Genomic DNA, 22,611 nt, shown 5'->3' with positions numbered 1-22,611 from the left:
TGCCACGCTTCTTGCTTTGCAATAGGGAGAAAATTGTGCTACAAACTGATACAATTGAGGGAAAACACTGAAATTGAATTTGAAATTCCTGTAAGAAATTAAGTCAGTGACATCCAGCAAATCTTGGGTATATAAATATCATGCATGGAGGAATTAGGGTTGGAAATTCACTCATTCATTAAACCTTTACTGATTAAATGACCACCAGGTGCCAGGTGCCAGGCACTACTCTAGGTGATTAAGTTAGAACAGAACAATGACCCTTCCACATGAAGAGTATATTCTAATAAAAGAGACAGTAAATAATAAATAATAAATAATACATAGAGAATGCTTAAGGTACTCTTTTGACAGACTAGTTAGGAGAGGTAGGGGGTCTAGATGGAAATGACTTAAAAGCAAGCAAGGGAAAAAGTCACCTCAAAAGAGAATAAAAGAAAAGAGCAAAAAATGAAAGAGTGGCAGTGCTCTGACAGGTCAAGGACCTTAGGAAATGAATCAAAGACTATTTTCATTTATATAATGAAAGGTGAAAAATTTCTGAAGGGTTTATATAACCAACTGGATAATAATCCTTTTTAAAAATGTTTTTCTAAAATTATTAAGTGCATCAGTATTAAGTGATAGATAAAAATCAAAATAGGTAACAGCGATTTTTAACATAATGGAACATCTCTGGGATGCTGAAGCAATATAACCTACAGCAAAGAAGGGTATCATACAAGTTTCTTATCAAAAGAAGACTAACATACATGAAACAGTCAGATAACAATATAATCCATTATATTATTAAGAACTTACTTTTGTAATACTGGGATATATGTACAACTTCATATAAACTTATTTTTATGTATGCCTCTGTACATAGTACAGGTTAAAAATTTTTGTAGCACTTTATAAATTTCAAAGCAATTTTATACCCACTATAGATATGCAAGATCAACTTTAATTAGATACATAAATATCAAATTTTTTCTCATGCATGTATTGAAAAATGCAATATTTCTAAATCACTGCTAAACATCACACTTTATCATTTTTCCTAAGTTCCAGTTACCAATTTGTTACAGTAACCAATCTGAAGTAACTGAAAACAAAAGTTACACGATTTCCTTTCTATAATAAAATTCTTTTGAATATCTAATGTAGGACACAAGATACAGAGAGTTTCATGAACTTTCTAAAAGGAGGGATTGCTATGTACAGATAAGATATGATGTGGGCTAGAATATTATCAAATTAATTTTATGGAAATGTATTATAAGAAAGCTTTACTACAAAACAAATGACTGAACAAAAACAAGAAAATTATGTTTAAGAAAAATTATGTATTTTATTTTATTTTTAAAAGAGACAAAAGAAGTAGTAGGGTATTGTTGAATTTATGTTTAGCTATAGCTTTTGCTTTTCAGTGGCATGTTCAATAGTTTCTGGTTTATTACTAAACTTGAGTGTTCTCTACAAATGAATAAGCTTCTCTTACAGCAAGTATGTTTTCTGTATGCTAAAATCATCTGTTTTTATCTGTAACATAATTACCATCCATTGCTTACTTCAGATCTTTAAGTATTATCATCTTGTATTACATTTTTGTAGAATTTGTTTTCTTAACTGCTTGTTATAAATGATCTTCCAGCAGTATGAAATATAGGAAAATGGAGAGTTAAAGGGAAAAAAAATGTGCTTATGTAGGAGTTTTGGTCCAATGATTAATATTGGGCCATACATGTATGAGATCAGAATAATTTTTATTCCCAGAAAAAATATTAATGTCATTAGAAGAATACCAGTTGATCTTGAGGCAATAAAATTCATATGATTATGTTTTCATATTTTGTGCATCTGTTAAATACAGCTTCCTGTACTCAAATAAGTATGCTGCACTGCCTGCTGAGTGGTGGAGATGGGAAAAGATTGTAGAAGACCTTCTGAGAAGAGAGAAAAGCATATGTAAAAACAAATAGTCAAACAATCATGTATTAAGTACAGGTAATAAAAGTGCACTATTATAACCACCCAGACACTGTACCTCTATAAACTCATTTTCAAACTGTGCAATGATTTGACAGGTTTGAGAATGGGTGCAGAATAAAATTTCCATCAATTTTTATGTATGAATCATTGAAAAATACTCTATGCTGATTTACCCTTGATAGAGAAACAAATGTAAAAAGAGACAGAGTTAGCCTCAAACATGCTCTAGAGTGTCACACGTAACTCTGCAGTTTTATCTATTACCTCAATAGGAAAGTTCTGTTTTCTGTTTCTGCTAGGAAATAACAGAAATTTCAAACTGTGGTTATGATTGCTAGGGTTAACATTAAACTAAAAACCCTCAAATAATTCCACCTTCTTTCTCTTATTCTGCAATCTCTTTTTTATGCATGATCCATCTCTTCAAAAGAAATTTTCAGATTTATTTTTCTTGTTATTCATGTTTTATAGGAAAAAAGTCCTCAAGTAATTATACACACATGCACACGTATGCATAATATCAGGATAAAAACAGATGCAATATGATGCAAATCCTTGGGGATTATAACTTTCAAAAGTATCTGAATCCTAATTGAGATTTCATGAATTTAAAATATATATATTTATATATACATGTACAATTTTCAGTAAAAGATTAGAAATTTTATATACAGTATGTGTCTGACATCTCAAACAATGTATCCTCTTTTTAATGTAGAAGAAATGCCCATATCTCTAGTTCACATACTGTAACTCTTAGGAAATATAATTTCTAGAAAAAACAGAAGACATCACTCAAGTTGTATTGAAGACAAAAACTGTATGAGAGGGTGGTTGCCAACTTGTCCCCATCTTTTTTATCTTATGGAAAACACTTCCTTTTTCCAGCTACAAAAAAATGAAGTTTCTTGAGTATAGTTAAATGATGCAGGTTGTATGAGAGTTAGTTTGTCATTTAGTCTTTCTTTGTTCTTGTGAGGCTCTGCCTCTTTTCTTGAGCTCTAGAAAACAAGTATTTGCAAGCTCAGAAATAATGCTTTTCCCATCCCACTGTCCATCCATCACTGAATTCTACCTCAGGCATAAACAGAAGTCAGGTTGAAGGGAAACTGTACTTCTCAGCATGGCTGTGTATGAGAAGGAGAGATTTCAGCTGTGTGGAGTCACTAGTGGAATATCCCATTTACAAGAAAAAGAAAAAAAAAGAAAGCCTCTTCACTTATTTATGTGCAGTATTTTCAGATGACCAAAAGCCTTAGATAGATAAAAACATATGAATATCTAACCAAATAGATTATTTCAATAGGCTAGTTATAAATGACAATGCACATATGCATATATAACAGGTACAGACTGTGCCTTGAACAGAAAATACACGTTGACAGTCCGCATTGCAAACTTTCTTTAAAGCACTAAATACAATATCAAGTCCTCTGTCAATGACAGCAGACGATTCCAGGCACTACTTGTTTCATAATCCAATATCTAGCTGACTCTTTACTTCTCTGCAGATCAAGATGCCAGCAAATCCTGAACTGGAGCACGAGTCAATCCTTGTTTGGTTAACAAATTCCCACAAAATATCTCCCCAAGCCCCCAGGAGCTGTAGTGATGTCATATCCGTTGTCCAGGTCTCTACACCTCTCTCAGCAGTTACTCCCTTCGTCTTTTTCTTGGGTCAAAACTTTTGAGGTGGGCTGGCTAGATAGCCACGGGAGAGAAGGTAAACTGGGGAGCGCGGCTTGGAGGCGCTTCAGCACCTCGGTCAGCGCCCACCGCAGCTCAACCCACCCCCAGCGCTCGCAGACTCCCAGCTCTGAGAATGCCTGCGGAATGATCGCCCCCCAGGGCGGCTGCCGCTGCTGCCGCTACTGCTATCGCTGCTGCTGCTACTGCTACTGCTCCTGCCGCCGCCTCTGCCTCCACTCAGCTCTGACTGGCAGGCAGAAAGTGCAACTGACGAAGGAAAGGTCTCTGCATTGAGAGTGGAGTGGCTACATAAAAGAGAGTAAAGAGGGGGCAAAAACCCAGATCAGAATGCCGGCGACGTCCAACCTACTCAATCTCCTGCTGCTGTCTTTGCTTGCTGGATTAGACCCTTCCAAGGTATGGGCAATATTTTAACTCTTGCTTGAAATAAATGTGCAATATGTAACAGACGAACTAAAAATGCATTTAATTCCGCAAAAAATAAATAAATAAACCAAAAAAAGACAGCTCTTCCAGCTATCTTGCGGTGCCTGCCGTATCCTCACTGCTTGGAAAATAACAAGGTGAACTACCCGAGGAATAGCTCCTCGAGGTAGAGTCTTAGAGAGAGGGGGGAGGGACCCGGAGCGAATATAATGTGTACGGGCAGCGGGCAATGCGGCTCTCAGGAGAATTTTGCTTATTTGGTATCCAAGTGCTTAACGTTCTCTTCTGAAGTCAGACGGGTAATGCAAAGGAGTTAGCAGTTAAAACAATGCAGTTTGTAATCGTATTAGGAGATGACGAACCGTTTCTTTGTCGAAAGTAGAAAAGCGTTTTCCAGCTGATCGTGGTCAATAATACTCCCATCGCAGACGTGCTGCGGTTTGTGTCCAAAACATTTGGGATGCTGCTTGTAACACACACGGCAGAGCAGCAGAGCTCTATGTACTCTCTGCCATGGCTGAGAGACACTGGTGAAAGGGGCTTGTGTTTATTTGTTTCTTTCTTTTCATTAAGGATATCAGGGAGCACTGAGGAAGTTCTGATTACCAGTGTTAAGAAACAGGAAGTGAAAATCCTTTCAAACTAAGGAGGGCAATAAGAAGGATGAGTTGTCTCATAGCTGTTGAACTCTGAAAATTATCCAGAAGTGGCAATTAAAGTGAATGCTAACCTCTTTTGATTAAAAAGTCAGAAAATATGGAGAAATATTTTCAGCAGTGTATGAGAAAAGTCTTGAGGATAAAGTGAGATAATTGAGAGCTTCAGCACTCTAAGAAAAGCATTATTATCTGGAATAAGATAGAAGGCATCTAGTAAAAAGAGAAAGGAAACACAATTTCAAAAATTATTCTACTTATTTAACTGGTCAAGAGCAATTTGACACAGAAAAATAATGTCATGTTATAAAACCATTTAAAGTTGTATTCTGGAGTAATGTAAAGCTATTTTAAAATAACTGTGTAGAGAAATTGTTTCTTTTCATAATTGAATAGATCTAAGATGTAACCAAGCATAGCCTAATACTGTGGTTGACTAAATATTTCTAGGCCTAATATAGTATATAGTGAAAACTTAGAATCATGTCATACACATTTATAATTATTTCTGTGCACTTTTCATATTTAAAGAAACCTGATGAAAATAAAATATTTTCTTTTAAAGCTATGGTTGTGCTGATAGTGTCACTCTGAAATTTTCACACAATATGTGAATGTTGTCTCAATGATCTTAATGGGATATTCTATACACTATGGTGTAACTTTAAAGCATTTTACATCTAGGTACAAAGTGTTGATTCTACTTTCATATTTTTAAATTTTTTTCTCATGTTTTTCTCTGGATCTATAGTAACACATTCCATTGCCACTCATTATATTATGTTCCTTACAACTTTGAATATGTTCTATTATGTATCTCATTTGGAATATCCTTGGTAAAATATTTTTAAAAAGCAAAGCTAATTACTGAATTATTACATATTTAAAAATCACCTGACTTAAAGTGAGTTTTATCATTCTTTAAAAGGAATTCAGAAATGAAGAGCTTTACTAACAACTGCATGTATCATTTAATTTTTCTGATAACTTTAATGAATAATTATCTTCACTTTTGTACCCTATTCTTTCCCAAATTAAAAATATATAAACAAAGAAGAGCTTCTGATAAATGAGATAAATCCTCCAAATAAATAACCCATTTTTAGTTAGTGTGATCTTTTTTCTAGTATTGATAAGTTTATTTCCATGTATTCAACAACAGAAAACTTTTCTTCAGACTTAATTTTGGCTGTTTGGTACAACTGAGCTGAGAAATCCAGGAGAGGAAAGGCATACGTTAACTTTTCAAACTGTCCTTTTCAGCTTCTAGATACTGCAATACAGTATGCAAAGAACGGCAGATGGTATTTGTTCTACTACATATGACAATATAGGGAATATTAAAATGTTTATACCAAGTGATTTTAATGTTGTAAAAAGTCCTTGGATTAGTAGACAAATTTTGTTTTAAAAAAGTAAATAAAAACTACATTTGTTATGTTTTATCAAACTATTGGGAATCACCAAACTATATCATCTCTCCCCTCCCCAAAATCACAAATGGCACCAATGAATTCTCAAAATGATTGTCAATTAGGTTATGAAATAGAAATTCTCTCAACTTTTATTTTTTTACTAACTACTTAAGGCTTTAGGTAATAAAATTAATATCCACAATGCAAATAATGTTTGATGAAATTGAAATTAAATTCCAATAATACAGTAGCACACAACAGCACAGTTTGTGGACAAATAAGTAATAATTAAGTGATGAAAAATATACAAAAATTCTAAACAGCTAATTTTTTTTATATACTAACATGTTAGGACTGACATTTCAAAATCATATTTTTAAATAAATTCACTTAAGTATTCTATATTATCACATTTTATATTTATACTACACATAAATCATACATGGATACAAACTGGCAAAACAAGAGAGCTATTAAAATTGAAAAGACTTTTTTAGGTATAGGATTGTCACATATATCAAATATTGGAGATGTAAATTTTAAAGCATGCTTATTATATATTAATTTATCTGAAACAGAAAGGCTAACAACAGTACCAAATCCATTTCATGAAAGACTACATAAAATTTATGTTTATGATCATTCTTCCTGAGATTGAAACTTACAGATCATATATGGCATTTTATAAAGTGCTTAGGTATCGCCATCTTATGGTAAGATAAATTACTTGAAAGTCAATTTTATTTTTCAATTAAAAAAAAAATGCCCAAACATTTATATTCACAGGATGAACTTACTTTCAGCATGCACTTACTTCCTTTTCTCTCATTTAATATACCAGAAAATTGGTAACATCAGTATTTTCTTTCAGTAAAGGAAGGTATTTTTATATAGACAGATTATCAATTTTCCTCTCAAGAAAATCATGAGAATTATGTTTTCTTAATGTTATTAACAACTTTCCAGTTTCATTTAGAAAAACTCATGGGTATATCACTTTCCCTATTTTAAGAAATATTAATTAATTTCATTTGTAATAGAGTATCTGAACTACAGGCAATACTCCAAATCATCATTCACTCAATAAGCAAATTAAGAAAAACCAAAAGCTTGTAAAAATTCAATTATTGCTCGGTTTTATAGAGAAAGGACTATTTTGGTGTAGAAAATTCCTGAGGGTAGCTGCTAGATGGCATCTCTGTGCTTTTAAAGACACAGAGTTAGTAATGACCTTGATAGTAAGAGAGTGAACCTCTTTTCCTTTTACAAGAAGATTTTTAGCAGACCATTATTTGAACATTATAACAAACAGTAATCCCCTGAATCAGAACCATGAATTTCTCTGCTCTGAAATGCTGAATTATAAAGAAAGAAGGTATAAATGTGACTGTGCAGATTTCAAACAGAACATTTACACTGGAGTCAGATACTTGGGGAACAGTTAAAAAGAGGTGACGTGGGCATAGCCATACACTGCAGTGACTGTTGTACTTTTAAGCAGTCATACTTGTGTGATAAATATACTGCAAAATGCCTTAGCATGCTTAGACTGTGAAAGCACTCACTGTCTCCTTATCTAGAAATATATTAAAGAACTTGTCACCATGGTACTTGCTGACACTACAGACACAAAATGAAAGAATGATTCAGCAATAATCTTCAACACCAAACTGTTTTTTCTGTCCAAAACAACTAGGTCAATTAGAACTCTAGCCTTATATAAGATAGGTGCTTTAAGCCATGTTAACATGACGGGAAGTAAGAGAATTTCAAAAATTATATTGTTATATGCTTCATAACATAACATATATAACTGCCTTTGTGTTTTGGTATTGCTAAACAAAATTATCAAAGAGCTAAATTGGCTAGAGGTGGCTTTAGTACATAAATCTAGTTAAAGTTCCTGTTCTTATAACTTTTAATGAAATTGATAAAGCAAAAACAGCAAGAGAAATAAAATGAGGTCAGTATCAATTTGCTTTAAAATTCGCCTTAAAAACCTATCTTCTCCTGTATTTCCCTGTATGCCAAGGACATCCTCTATACAACAGAATCAACTCAAATTAGAACAGAAAATATGGATCAATGGCGTCTGGCAAGGGCCTGTAATTACACACCAATAAACCCTGACATAGTAAAAAGTGAAAAGTTCAACACAGCCCATCTACGTTCTGAAAGAACAAATGACTTTCCTACTCTCATTTTACCATCCTTCTTAATCCAATTAAATATTTAGTTTAGAGTGTAAATATTCTTTCTTAATCTTTCTCTTGGCAATCTGAAAAGGTTAAAATGGTACTGCTCTCCTTTATATTTCTTTTAAAATTCTTATTCCTTGTAATTTTGCAACAATTCTCTTTAGAAAATGACTGCTGTGATGATCTATTCTCTGTTGGGAGGGAAAGCAGAACAAGAGTGAGAAACAAAGGGGTCAGGATTCAGACAAAGTCCCTCATTTTTCATCCCTACTTTGCCACTGATATGTATATATGTGTGTTTTATATATATATATAGTCATTATATATATATACACAATGATTTTCCTATTCTCATTTTACCCCATTATATATATATATATATAATGACTATATATAATAAATACTTGTGTTTACTATACATATTTTATAATATATACACACACATATATATAACTTTGGGGAAGCTGTGACCTCAGTGCTCTCACCTGTAAAATGAGGAACCTACATGCTCTTTTTAATTTTATACTGGAGTATAGCTGATTTACAATGTTGTATTCCTGTTTTGTAAATAAGTTCAAATTTGTATCTTCTTAGATTTCACATATAAGTGATATCATACGATATTTGTCTTTCTCTGTCTGACTTACTTCACTTCGTATAACAACCTCTAGGTTGCTCCATGTTGCTGCAAATGGCATTATTTCATTCTTTTTAATGGCTGAGTAATATTCCATTGTGTATATGTACCACATCTTCTTTATCCATTTGTCTCTCAATGGACATTTAGGTTGCTTCCATGTCTTGGTTATTGTAAATAGGGCTGCAATGAACATTGGGGCGCATATATCTTTTTGAATTATACTTTTCTCTGGATATATGCTCAGGAGTGGGATTGCTGGGTCATACGGTAGTTCTGTTTTTAGCTTTTTAAGGAACCTCCATACTGTTCCCCACAGTGGCTGTACCAATTTACATTCCCAGCAACAGTGCAGGAGGGTTCCCTTTTCTCCACATTCTCTTCATCATTTATTGTTTGTAGACTTTTTGATGATGGCCATTCTGACTAATGTGAGGTAATACCTGATTGTAGTTTTGACTTTCATTTCTCTAATACTTAGCAATGTTGAGCATCTCTTCATGTGCTTCTTAGTCACCTGTATGTCTTCTTTGGAGAAATGTCTATTTAGGTCTTCTGCCCATTTTTTTGATTGGGTTCTTTATTTTTTTGATATTGAGATACATGAGCTGTTGATAAATTTTAGAGATTAATCCCTTTTCAGTCACTTAGTTTGCAAATATTTTCTCTCATTCTTTGGATTGTCTTTTGGTTTTGTTTATGGTTTCCTTTGCTGTGGAAAAGCTCTTAAGTTTAATTAGACCCCATTTGTTTATTTTTGTTTTTATTTTCATTACCCTAGGAGGTAGATCCAAAAAGATCTTATGTCAAAGAGTGTTCTGCCTATGTTTTCCTCTAAGAGTTTTATAGTATCTGGTCTTACATTTAGGTCTTTAATCCATTTTGAATTTATTTTTGTGTATGGTGTTAGAGAATGTACATTCTTTCACATGTAGCTGTCCAGTTTTCCCAGCACCACTTACTGGAGAGACTCTTTTCTCCACCGTATATCCTGCCTCCTTTGTCATAGATTAATTGATCATAGGCACAGAAGTTTATTTCTGGGCTTTACTTATTTATTTTTTATTTTTGGCTGTGTCGGGTCTTAGTGGCGGCACACAGGATCTTTATTGTGGCGAACAGGTTGTTCACTGTTACACATGCGCTACTCTCTAGTTGTGGTGCACGGGCTCCTTTCTAGTTGTGGCACATGGGTTTTCCCTCTCTAGTTCTGGCAGGCGGGCTCCAGAACATGTAGGCTCTGTAGTTTTGGCACACACGCTTTCTTTTTTTTTTTTTCTTTTAAGAACTTTTATTAAGACAGAGTTAACAGACAATAAACAGCATATATTTAGAGTGTACAATTTGGTATGCCAATCTCCCAATTCATTCCCCCCCAACCCTCCCCACTTTCCCCACCTGGTGTCCATGTGTTTGTTCTCATCATCTGTGTCTCTACTTCTGCCTTGCATTTCCTCTTTCATAGTTGTTGGCATTTGCCTTATGTATTGAGGTGCTCCTGTATTGGGTGCATATATATTTATAATTGTTATCTCTTCTTCTTGGATGGATCCTTTGATCTTTACGTAATGTCCTTTCTTGTCTCTTGTAACATTTTTAATTTGAAAGTCTATTTTATCTGATATGAGTACTGCAACTCTAGCTTTCTTTTGATTTTCATTTGCATGGAATATCTTTTTCCATCCCCTCACTTTCAGTCTGTATGTGTCCCTAGGTCTGAAGTGGGCCTCTCATAGACAGCATATATATGGGTCTTGTTTTTGTATTCATTCAGCCAGTCTGTGTCTTCTGGGTGGTGCATTTAGTCCATTTACATTCAAGGTAATTATCGATATGTATGTCCCTAGTACCATTTTCTTAATTGTTTCGTTGTTGTTTTTGTAGGTCCTTTTCTTCTCTTATGTTTCCCACTTAGAGAAGTTCCTTTGGCATTTGTTGTAGGGCGGGTTTGGTGGTGCTGAATTCTCTTAGCTGTTGCTTGTCTGTAAAGCTTTGGGTTTCTCCGCCGACTCTGAATGAGATCCTTGCTGGGTAGAGTATTCTTGGTTGTAGGTTCTTCCCTTTCATTACTTGAAATATATCATGCCACTCCCTTCTGGCTTGCAGAGTTTCTGCTGAGAAATCAGCTGTCACCCTTATAGGAGTTCCCTTGTATGTTATTTGTCGTTTTTCCCTTGTTGCTTTTAATAACTTTTCTCCATCTTTAATTTTTGTCAATTTGACTACTATATGTCTTGACGTGTTTCTCCTTGGGTTTATCCTGCCTGGGACTCTGTGCTTCCTGGACTTGAGTAGCTATTTCCTTTCCCATGTTAGGGAAGTTTTCAACTATAATCTCTTCCAATACTTTCTCAGGTCCTTTCTCTCTCTTTTCTCCTTCTGGGACCCCTATAATGCGAATGTTGGTGTGTTTAACATTGTCCCAGAGGTCTCTTAGGCTGTCTTCAGTTCTTTTCATTCGTTTTTCTTTATTTTTTTCCGCAGCAGTTGATTATCACCATTCTGTCTTCCAGGTCACTTATTCGCCCTTCTGCCTCAGTTAATCTGCTATTGGTTCCTTCTAGTGTATTTTTCATTTCAGTTATTGTGTTGCATATCTATGTTTGTTTGCTCTTTAATTCCTCTAGGTCTTTGGTAAACCTTTCAATCTTTGCATCCTGTCTTTTTTCAAAGTCCTGGGTCATCTTCACCATCATTATTCTGAATTCTTTTTCTGGAAGGGTGCCTATCTCCTCTTCATTTAGTTGTTTTTTGGGGGTTTTATCCTGTCCCTTCATCTGGTACAAAGCCCTCTGCTTTTTCATTTTCTCCATCTTTCTGTGGCTGTGGTTTTCAGTTCCACAAGATGAAATACTGCTGATGCTGCTTGATACTGCTGTCTGCCCTCTTGTGGAGGAAGCTATCTAGGAGGCTCGGGCATGCTTCCTGATGGGAGGGACTGATGGTGGGTTGGGCTGGGTGGGTGGAGCTCAGTAAGACTTTAATCTGCTTGTCTGCCAATGGGTGGGGCTGTGTTCCCACCTTGCTGGCTGTTTGGTCTGAGGTCACCTAGCACTGGAGCTTACAGGCTCTTTGGTGGGGCTAATGGTGGACTCTGGGAGGGCTCACGCCAATGAGCACTTCCCAGAACCCTTGCTGCCAGTGTCCCTGTCTCCTTGGTGAGCCACAGCTGCCCCCCACCTCTACAGGCAACCCTCCAACACCAGCAAGTAGGTCTAGTTCAGTCTCCTATGGGGTCACTGCTCCTTCCCCTGGGTTCCGGTGAGCACACTTTTTTGTGTGCCCTCCAAGAGTGGAGTCTCTGTTTCCCCCAGTCCTGTGAAGGCCCTGAAATTAAATTCCGCTGGCTTTCAAAGTCTGATTCTCTGGGGATTCCTCCTCCCGTGCTGGACTCCCAGGTTAGGAAGCCTGACGTGGGGCTCAGAACCATCACTTTAGTGGGTGGACTTCTGCAGTATAACTGTTCTCCAGTTTGTGAGTCACCCACCCAGCATATATGGGATTTGATTTTAATGCGATTGCACCCCTCCTACCCTCTCATTGCAGCTTCTCCTTTGTCTCTGGATGTGGGGTGTCTTTTTTGGTGAGTTCCAGTGTCTTTCTGTCGATGATTGTTCAGCAGTTAGCTGTAATTCTGGTGCTCTTGCAAAAGAGAGTGAGCGCATGTCCTCCTACTCTGCCATCTTGATCCTATCTCTCCACACGCTTTCTAGTTGAGGCTGTGGGCTCAGTAGTTGTGGTGTGTGGGCTTATTGCCCTGCAGCATGTAGTATCTTAATTCCCCAACCACGAATCTAACCTGCATCCACTGCATTGGAAGGCAGATTCTTTACCACCAGACCACCAGGGAAGTCCCTATTTCTGGGCTTTGTATCCTGTTCTATTGATCTATAAGTCTTTGTGCCAGTAGCATACTTTTTTGATTACTGTAGTTTTATGTATAGTCTGAAGTCAGGGAGCCTGATTCTTCCAGTTCTGTTTGTCTTTCTCAGGATTGCTTTGGCTATTCATGGTCTTCTTTGTTTCCATACAAATATGATACTATACACAGAAAATCCTAAAGATGCTACCAGAAAACTATTAGAGCTCATCAATGAATTCAGTAAAGTTGCAGGATACAAAATTAATACAGAGAAATCTCTTGCATTTCTATACACTAACAATGAAAGATCAGAAAGAGAAATTAAGGAAACAATCTCATTTACCATCACATCAAAAAGAATAAAATACCTAGGAAATACCTACCTAAGGAGGCAAAAGACCTATACTCTTAAAATGATAAGACGCTGATGAAAGAAACCAAAGATGACACAAACAGATGGAAAGATATACCATGTTCTTGGATTGGAAGAATCAGTATTGTCAAAATGACTATACTACCCAAGGCACTCTACAGGTTCAATGCAATCCCTATTAAATTATCAATGGCATTTTTTGCAGAACTGGAACAAAAAATCTACATGGTCATAAAACTTCTTTGTTAAACTCTATAATGACTCTATACTATGGTGTATGTTTGCCCCCGACCCCTTCCCACAAGTCATATGTTGAAACCTAATCTTAATATCACCACCTTGGGATTGGGTTTCAACATATGACTTGTGGGAAGGGGTAGGGGGACATAAACATATAGACCATAGCATAGTCTACGACCTGGAAGAAGAAGCTCACCTGACCATGCTAGTACCTTGATCTTGAACTTCCAACCCTCAGAATTATGAGAACTAAGTATCTGCTTATAAGCCACCCAGTCTGGAGTATTTTGTTATAGTACTACAAACAGACTAAGTTATTCTGTTTAATAATATTTGATCAATCATTAAAAATTAGCAGATTTTTTTATAGAGTATAGCTTATAAGATCATAAATTTTGTGAGACTTGAGGGCTCCACTCTCATAACATAATCACCTCCCAAAGGCCCCACCCTCCTTATACCATCACCTTGGGCATTAGGATATCAACATATAAATCTGGGGGGAAACAAACATTCAGATAATAGCAGCAATGGAGAAATTACCACTTCTATCAATACAATTTCTTTGCTCTTTTCTCTTGGATTGCTTTTTCAGTCCCTCTGTTTATACTGGTCTCCCTGCTTTTCTCAATTGAGACTTTTATAAAATCCTTGAAAAGACCTGACATTAGACACACTAACATTTCTCCTGATGTTATTCATCCAAATGCAAGTCCAACTGAGTAATTCAAAAATTGATTCTTTCATATGAAAAGTAAAAAGAGATGAGAGCAATTTAATAATATCTAGGATAGACCCTACCCATTAACAACTAATATTTAAGAAATATACTATTTCAAAAATACCTGCACACCACATTATAGTGAGGTTTAACTCACTTGTTACTTATTCAAGAGGTTGCAAGCCATTTTGGGGAATGGGAGATCCAAGATACAGAGACAAAATAAGACTAACTCTATCAAAAGTACCAGTAGTTTAAATGGTGTTGAAAAAAATACTCAAAAGTATTGTCAAAACAATATAGTTTTCTAAAAACACTTAACTTTTGTGCTTTAAAAACAAGGTGTTGTAAAGCATATATCACAAAGCTATGCCTTTTGTCATTCTCATACCAAGCCTTCCGAAGAATAAAAATAAATTCAGAAAAAAGTATCACAGATGCTGCTGTGTTCACTGCTTCTGCCTCTTCCTGGAAAGTTCTTTCCTTCTTCTCCATATGTCAAAAATTTACCTATATTTTAAGATGCAACTCAAATGTTACTTCTTCCGTAAATCCTTTCCTGACACTCCCTGTACCCTAGGAGGAGATAATCCTAATAAACTAAGAACTCCTATAAGAAAAGAATCATGTTTTATTTATCTTTACATCTACAGCCACTGGCACTGTGTCTGACAGAGAATGTTCAATGAACACAGACTGAACTGGATTTCTTCCCCTCCCAGATTTGTAAAACACTCTATTTTCAACCACTCATCATACTTACCAGTTTCTTTTTTAAAAAACTGGGTATTTACTATATCACGTCTCCCCTGCTAAAGTATGATGTAGCCGAGAGCAGGCTCTGTGTCTTGGTCATGATCTTATCCTTTCCTATCTATCAACTAGCTCAGTGCCTATTTAGATACATTTTCAACATGTCTTGAATGAACAAATGAACAGATGAAGAAAAAAATCTTAAAATTCTAGGTTAAATGACTCATGGATATAATCCGTGTTTTTGGTCCATGCTCTCATCAGACAGTATTTTAGGGGTAGGGAATTTTAAGAACCTTGTTTTTAAGAGTTTGGAACTCATATCAGATTATTTACCTTGAAGAATGCTAAAAGATGATGTCTTTTTAAATTTTTGATTAATTTCCTGTCCTGCCTCACCATCCTTAGTGCTAATTTTGACTTTTGGTAACTTTCTGGGATGCTACAAACTCAATACTCTTATGAATCACTTGCTGTGTTTCATGATGCTTGTTGGCAAAGTTAGCATACTCTCTTATTCCTTGCTGTATGTGTCCATTTTATTTGCATAAGTTTATGAGTTTAAGCATTTTGTTAATATGTGCTTATTGTTTTGACTACCTTTATCTTATGTAATGTCTTACCATATTGGATAAATTAGTATATTATCTATATTTCTCCACCTTTTAGGGACTGAGTTTTTTTTAAGGATTTAAAATATTCCATTGAAATTATCTTACTATATATTCTTATAATAGCACAATAGGAAGAGAAGTATATTGGCTCCATATTTGTACTACATTACTATATGAGCACAACATCTCCAAAGAGAATAACGTTAAATGATTAAAAGCAAACAGGAGAATTAGATTTATGTGTATTAAATATAATCAGAAAAATTTTTATAATTAACTTTGTGGGTTAAAATGCTCTGAAAATAAATATCAGTAATAAAATTGTTTTCCAAATAACCCCCTAGGGAGGACATGAATAGACGATCCTTTTCGTTTTTCCAATTAAATTGAAGGTGATTAAGAAGCATTATCCCATGATGATTTAAATAGCATTACTAAAGGGACCGGTTCCAAAAGGCAGGTTTTCTTCAAATAGAGATCAGTATTGGAAATGCTGATTCAGTGGCACTGGTGAAGTGTTGCCTTACAAAAGATGCCATCACTTCTGGGAATGATCTATGTTTATGGCTGCTGAAGGAATTGTTAATCGGGTGAGTATTTCCACACCTACATGTGTTTTGTGGCATGATGACTACATCTTAGTGCATATTATTATAGTACTAAACAAACTGAAATATCATCCAACTCAAGACACACTTAAGACTTTTTACTATACTTATTTTTTTTATTTATATTTTGCTACAGATATATTCTTCTCTTTACAGTAAGCTGAGTGCTAGACAAAGTCAGGGAATAAAATGACTCTAGTCTGATTGTCATATACCTTAAAAGATTCTAGGGATAAGTCAGAGGAAATGTACAGAGAGCTATGAAGCTCATGACAAAGAGATAGTTATTGTAATACATAGTGACTCAAAACAGGGCGTAAGATACTTGAGAGTATGAAATCAAGTGAGTTGAAGGAGTCAATATTTACTAGTGGTGGCCCCACTGGTGCCAAATCATCATGACTTCCCTGTCAGTCAAAGCAAGAAAAGACTCCAAATCTAAATATTTGTCCTAAAATAAAAATGGATTTTAAGAAGTGATGAAATTATAAATGAGCTTACATCCAGCACAGAGGTGAACACATTTAAATATAGTTAAAAGAAAAAGAAGAGTTGAGGGGAAGTAAGAATTTATTTACACATCAGGGATGCAGCTTTTACAGATAATGTATACAATATATTTGCCTATGCTTATTTAAGCAGTTCAAGTGAGGTTTATTGCCCCTATTGACACCACACACATACACACACACATACACATACACACCCCTACACAATGACTGCATTCATTAATCTGAGATCTGGCTGCCCTTCTATTACTAACTGTTTAGAATAGGGTCTCTAGCTTAGTTCAACTAATCTCTAATATCTCTTGGTAAGAAGAAACAGAAGAAAGAAAAAGGCATGAAAGAATTCTTAAATTCTTTTTCTTTTATATGCATCTAAACCCTTCAGATAGAAATACAATAGAAACATACTTCATTTTATCCATTTGTACATAGTAATTTCTTTCAGAAAATATACCTCTCAAGGGATTCAACCTAATTATTATTAATTTAACATATAAAATGAAGATAAAGGAAGAGAAAAACCATATTAAATTCAGAGCAAATTATATAATGATTAGGAAATTAGAAAGTTCATACTGGTGGGAACAGAGTACTAAATTAGGAGTTAGAAAATTTCACACCTAATATAAACTCTGCAACTCTCTAGTTATATGGATTTGGGCAATTCACTAAACTTTTTTGGTTTCCATTTCCTCATGTTAAAAATAAGGATGCTGAACCAAATGCTCTTTTGTAGTGGTAGGCCATCCAAAAATGGGGTACATTCATCTCTTCTAAAAGTAGTTCATCACCCTTTCATCCTTCTTCCTTCTGCTCACAGACTCTTAGATTGTTAAAATTAAGGATACAATCTAGGCTTCTTCCACTTTACTGCTGAAAATCAAAGTTATGTCATTGAGAAAACTGTAACAATTCAGAAAAATAAATGTGAAAACATATAAGCTCATTTCATATCCCAAGAATTACAGCACACTTTACATTTATTTTGTATCTTTCCGTTTCATTTAGCTTTTGAAGATTTAGTGAAAAATCAATGAGTGAATGACATTGTGTTCCTACTGTCTTTATCTAACAATAGTTAAAACTAAAGAGACTCAGAGTTACCAGAAATATAAAGGCCATCTATTTTAATTCTGCATAAAGACAAAAATCTCTAGAACATAACTGATGGATGGTTAGCTTGCTTATGTCTATATGTTTCTAATATTGGGAGTAGGATAATATTCAAGTAATGAGGCTACTTTTAATCAAAAATAATAATTAGAAAGCTTTTTTTTATTGAGTTATGACTTCCAATGATACTTTTTAATACTGAGTTACAATTCTTTATGTGGCTAAATACAGTAAGAAAACAAAAGTATATGGACTGTTGTAGACAGAATCTTTGTCCTCCCAAAGATGTTCATATCCTAATCTGCAGAACTTGTGAATATGTTACCTTACACAGTCAAAAGAAATTTGTAGATCTGACTAAATTAAAATGCTGAGGGACTTCCCTGGTGGTCCAGTGGTTAAGACTTCGCCTTCCAATACTGGGGGCAGGTTCAATCCCTGGTTGGGGAGCTAAGATCCCACATGCCTCGTGGCCAAAAAAACAAAACATAAAACAGAAGCAATATTGTAACAAATTCAATAAAGACTTTAAAAATGGTCCACATAAAAAAAATTTTTAAATTAAAAAAAAATATCTTGAGATGGGAAGATTATCCTGGATCTCCTGATGGGATCATGTAATCAAAAAGGTCCTTTTTTGCACAGCAAAGGAAACCATAAACAAAACGAAAAGACAACCCTAAGAATAGGAGAAAATATTTGCAAATGAAGCAACTGAAAAGGGATTAATCTCCACAATTTACAAACAGCTCATGAAGCTCAATTAAAAAAAAAAAAAAAAGCCCAATCAGAAAATGGGCAGAAGATCTAAAAAGACATTTCTCCAAAGAAGACATACAGATGGCCAAGAGATACATGAAAAGATGCTCAACATTGCTAAGTATTAGAAAAATGCAAACCAAAACTACAATGAAGTATCACTTCACACCAGTCAGAATGGCCATCATCTACAAACAATAAATACTGAAGAGGGTGTGAAGGAAAGGTGACCCTCCTATACTCTTGCTGGGAATGTAAATTGGTGCAGCCACTATGGAGAACACTATGGAGGCTCCTTAAAAAACTAAAAATAGAGCCACCACATGATCCAGCAATCCTACTCCTGGGCATATATCTGGAGAAAACCATGGTTCAAAAGGATACATGCAATTCCAATGCTCATTGCAGTGCTGTTTACAGTAGCCAAGACATGGAAGCAATCTAAATGTCCATCAAGAGAGGACTGGATAAAGAAGATGTAGTATACTTACAATAGACTATTACTCAGCCATTAAAAAGAATGAAATAATGTCATTTGCAGCAACATGAATGGATCTAGATACCACCATACTAAGTGAAGTAAGTCAGACAGAGAAAGACAAATATCATATGATATTGCTTATATGGGGAGTCTAAAATATGACACATGAAATTATTTACAAAACAGAAACAGACTCACAGACTTAGAAAAAAACTTATGGTTACCAAAGGGGAAAGGTGGGGGAGAGGGATAAATTGGGAGTTTGGGATTGACATATACACACTACTATATTCAAAATAGATAATTAACAAGGACCTACTCTATAGTACCAGGAACTCTGCTCAATAATCTGTAATAACCTAAAAGGGAAAAGAATTTGAAAAAGAATAGATACATGTATATGTATAACTGAATTCACTTTGCTGAACACCTGAAACTAACACAATATTGTTAATCAACTATACTCCAATATAAAAAATTTTTTTAAAAAACATAATTTTTTTTTTTATCAAAAAAGCCCTTATAAGAGGAAAGATGGATACTCAGAGTTAGAAAAAGAACAGAAGATGACAGAAGCAGAGATGAGAGAGAAGCATGTTAAAGATGGAGGAAGAGGCCAAAACCAAGGAATGCAAGCCACTTCTAGAAACTGAAAAGTCAAGAAAATGGATTTTTTTCTAGAGCTTCCATAAAGGAATACAGCCTGGTTGACATTTTGATTTTAACCTCATAAGATTTATTTCAGACTTCTGACCTCCAGAACCACAGGATAATAAATTTGTGTTTAAAATCTCTGTTTATGGTAATTTGTTGTAGTATCAACAGGAAACTAATATATTAGTCTAGATGATAATAATTAATATGTAAATATAAAATATACAGTCAGCCAACTAATGCTATAGTCTGTGCTTGTGAATATTAAGATTAGAGAGACCATAGATATGAAATTACAGTGAGATTTAAAAATTATAAAGTAAGATAGTATAGAAATGAAAAATTGCTTATTAAAGAAGACTAATTAGATATACAGAACCCTAACTGAATTACATGATAGGTTACTGTGTCCCCTAGTTGATATTTACAAAACACAAAGTGATGTTTGTTGTTGTTGTTAGGTAAAATCACCCTCAATCTAAGAATTAAGTAGTTTTCATTTCATGTCTTTGCAAGCATAGGGCTTTTTAAAAGCATCTGATTCCAGATTCTCTGTACTGGATTTGTAATCTACAGTGAAAATACATATTGGCTACCAATGATTCAGTAAAATGATGATGACAGCTCCTTCTTTTTCATCAGTCAAATTTGATCTACTAAAGGCATATCTTCAGTGCTGATTTTGAAAGCAATTTTGTTTAGAGAACCAATGCACGTTAACAAGTGAAGGCACAGTCAAACATGATGACTGCTTAGTGACATTCCACATAATATAAGCAGGATCCACCCTTTTTATATGCAGTAGAGAAAACACTGTTGTTGAAATTGCTTATTTAGTTTTAAATAATTGAGATTTGTTTTTAGCTTTAAGAAAATCTGTAATATGAGAAAATAATTAGTCCAGAAACAAATGATTCTCAATGATCTTAAATATCACGTCATAAAGTAGTTCACTGGCATTCATATTGTAATAATTTTTTCAACAAATACTCATACATGACACTATTCTAGGAGTTGGAAATAAAAGAAGTTTTAAAAAAGTATAGTTACTATTCTCAAAAAGTTCTTAATATTTTCTACTGGAGAACTCATCTAGGTATACTAATAATTGTAGTACTGTAATATGTCCTATAACAGAGACTTTCATGGGATGCAAGTAGGGCATAGAGAATGAACACCTACAGTAGACTAGGACACAAGAGAAATTTTCCTAAGGAAGGTGATGCTTAAAGGAAGATCAGCTGGATAATGAGGGAAAAAAGACAACATCCTGTATGAAGTCACAGAGATGTAAAAGAGCACGTGAGACTAAAGAGAGTTTTTATGTGACAATCCTTTTGCTGCTAATCATATGGGAAATAAGAGAAGCTGATGCAGATAAAAAACAGAGCTATTGGTGGCATTAAATTCTTAGAAAAATGATTACCTAAAGGGTCTAGTACTCGACCAGATTTTTAAATATTTCTGGACTCTAATTACCTTAACCCAAAAATAAATAAATAAAATGTACTTATACTAGAGTCCTCCAGAGAAACAAAACCAATAGGATATATGTGTGTATACACAAACATATATGTGTATATATATAATATATATGTATATAATACATTATACATCATATGTAAACAGATTTATTATAAAGAATTGACTCATATGATTATGGAGGTTGATAATTCCCTCCATAATCTGCAGTCAACAAGCTGCAGACCCAGGAGAGCTGATGGTGTAGTTCTAGTCAATAAGACTACAGACTCAAGATGCAGAAGGAGCCAATGTTTTAATTCAAGTCCAAAGGCAGGAAAAAAAATGATGTCCTGGCTCAAAGGCAGTTAGGCAGAAGGAATTCTCTTTTACTCAGCCTTTTTGTTCTATTTAAGACTTCAACTGATTGGACAAGGTCCACCTACATCGGGGAGAGCAATCTGCTTTACTCAGTTTACCAATTCAATTGTTAGTGCCATCCAGAAACACCCTCACAGGCACACCCAAAGTAATGTTTGATGAAATATGGGTACACCCCATGGCCTAGTCAAGTTGCTACCTAAAATTAATCATCACAGTAGTAAAATTTAAAAAAATCTCTACAGCTCTATATCTAAGTGTCTCTGTATTATATTAATCTCATCTCATTTCTATCTACCTAGCTAGTTTTATAACCATCTACCTATTTTAATTATCAGAACAGAAATTACTGAGATTCCCAACACATATCTTACCCCAAGATCTCTGTAATTTTATTTGATTATCTCTCCTTGCCTTGTCCATATAATGCTGATTAGGCTCCCATGAAAGTCATGACTGAAGATTCTTTTTTTTTTTTCTTTTTATTTATTTATTATTTTTTGGGGGGTACACCAAGTTCAATCATCTGTTTTTATACACATATCCCCGTATTCCCTCCCTCCCTCTACTCCCCCCCACCCTCCCCGTCCCAGTCCTCTAAGGCATCATCCATCCTCGAGTTGAACTCCCTTTGTTATACAGCAACTTCCCATTGGCTATTTTACAGTTGGTAGTATATACATGTCTATGCTACTCTCTCACTTCGTCTCAGCTTCCCCTATGACTGAAGATTCTTTGAAGCATGGATTACATCACCACCATCATGCATGAAAATTATTACTCAATTATTAAAATTATTGTAAATGCTTTGGTCACAAGTCTGTTGTCAGGATAGTTTCCCCTAAATAAATGATGTATTATATTTTCACCTGGTTACTAGATGATTTTGGCTTAAACTGGCCTGCAATTTAGCATTACCTCAAACTTTTAGTCAAGTTGAACACCGATTTCAGATTCTACTGTTTTCTTTTTTCATGATTTCAAAGTTTATTCATCTTAGACTAAAAGGAATTTCTTTCTTTTGTCTTCCTTGTTTTTGCTTTTCCCTCTTTTTCCCCCTCCCTTC

General features: G+C 34.8%; 1 protein-coding gene across 1 annotated transcript in view; it reads left to right on the top strand.

The window, feature by feature from the left end:
• The first annotated feature begins 3,581 nt into the window (after window positions 1-3,581).
• OLFM3 (olfactomedin 3) overlaps window positions 3,582-22,611 on the top strand; it is a 194,836-nt gene continuing 175,806 nt past the window's right edge. Inside the window, exon 1 of the mRNA XM_057746499.1 lies at window positions 3,582-4,080. Within this exon, the coding sequence (XP_057602482.1) occupies window positions 4,012-4,080 (69 nt within the window). The 5' untranslated portion in view covers window positions 3,582-4,011. The remainder of the gene's footprint in view (window positions 4,081-22,611) is intronic.

Source organism: Hippopotamus amphibius, chromosome 1, assembly GCF_030028045.1.
Source record: "Hippopotamus amphibius kiboko isolate mHipAmp2 chromosome 1, mHipAmp2.hap2, whole genome shotgun sequence".
NCBI classification, from domain to species: domain Eukaryota; kingdom Metazoa; phylum Chordata; class Mammalia; order Artiodactyla; family Hippopotamidae; genus Hippopotamus; species Hippopotamus amphibius.
Note: the sequence above shows the minus strand (reverse complement) of the source record. Positions and strands in the feature narration are given on the sequence as shown.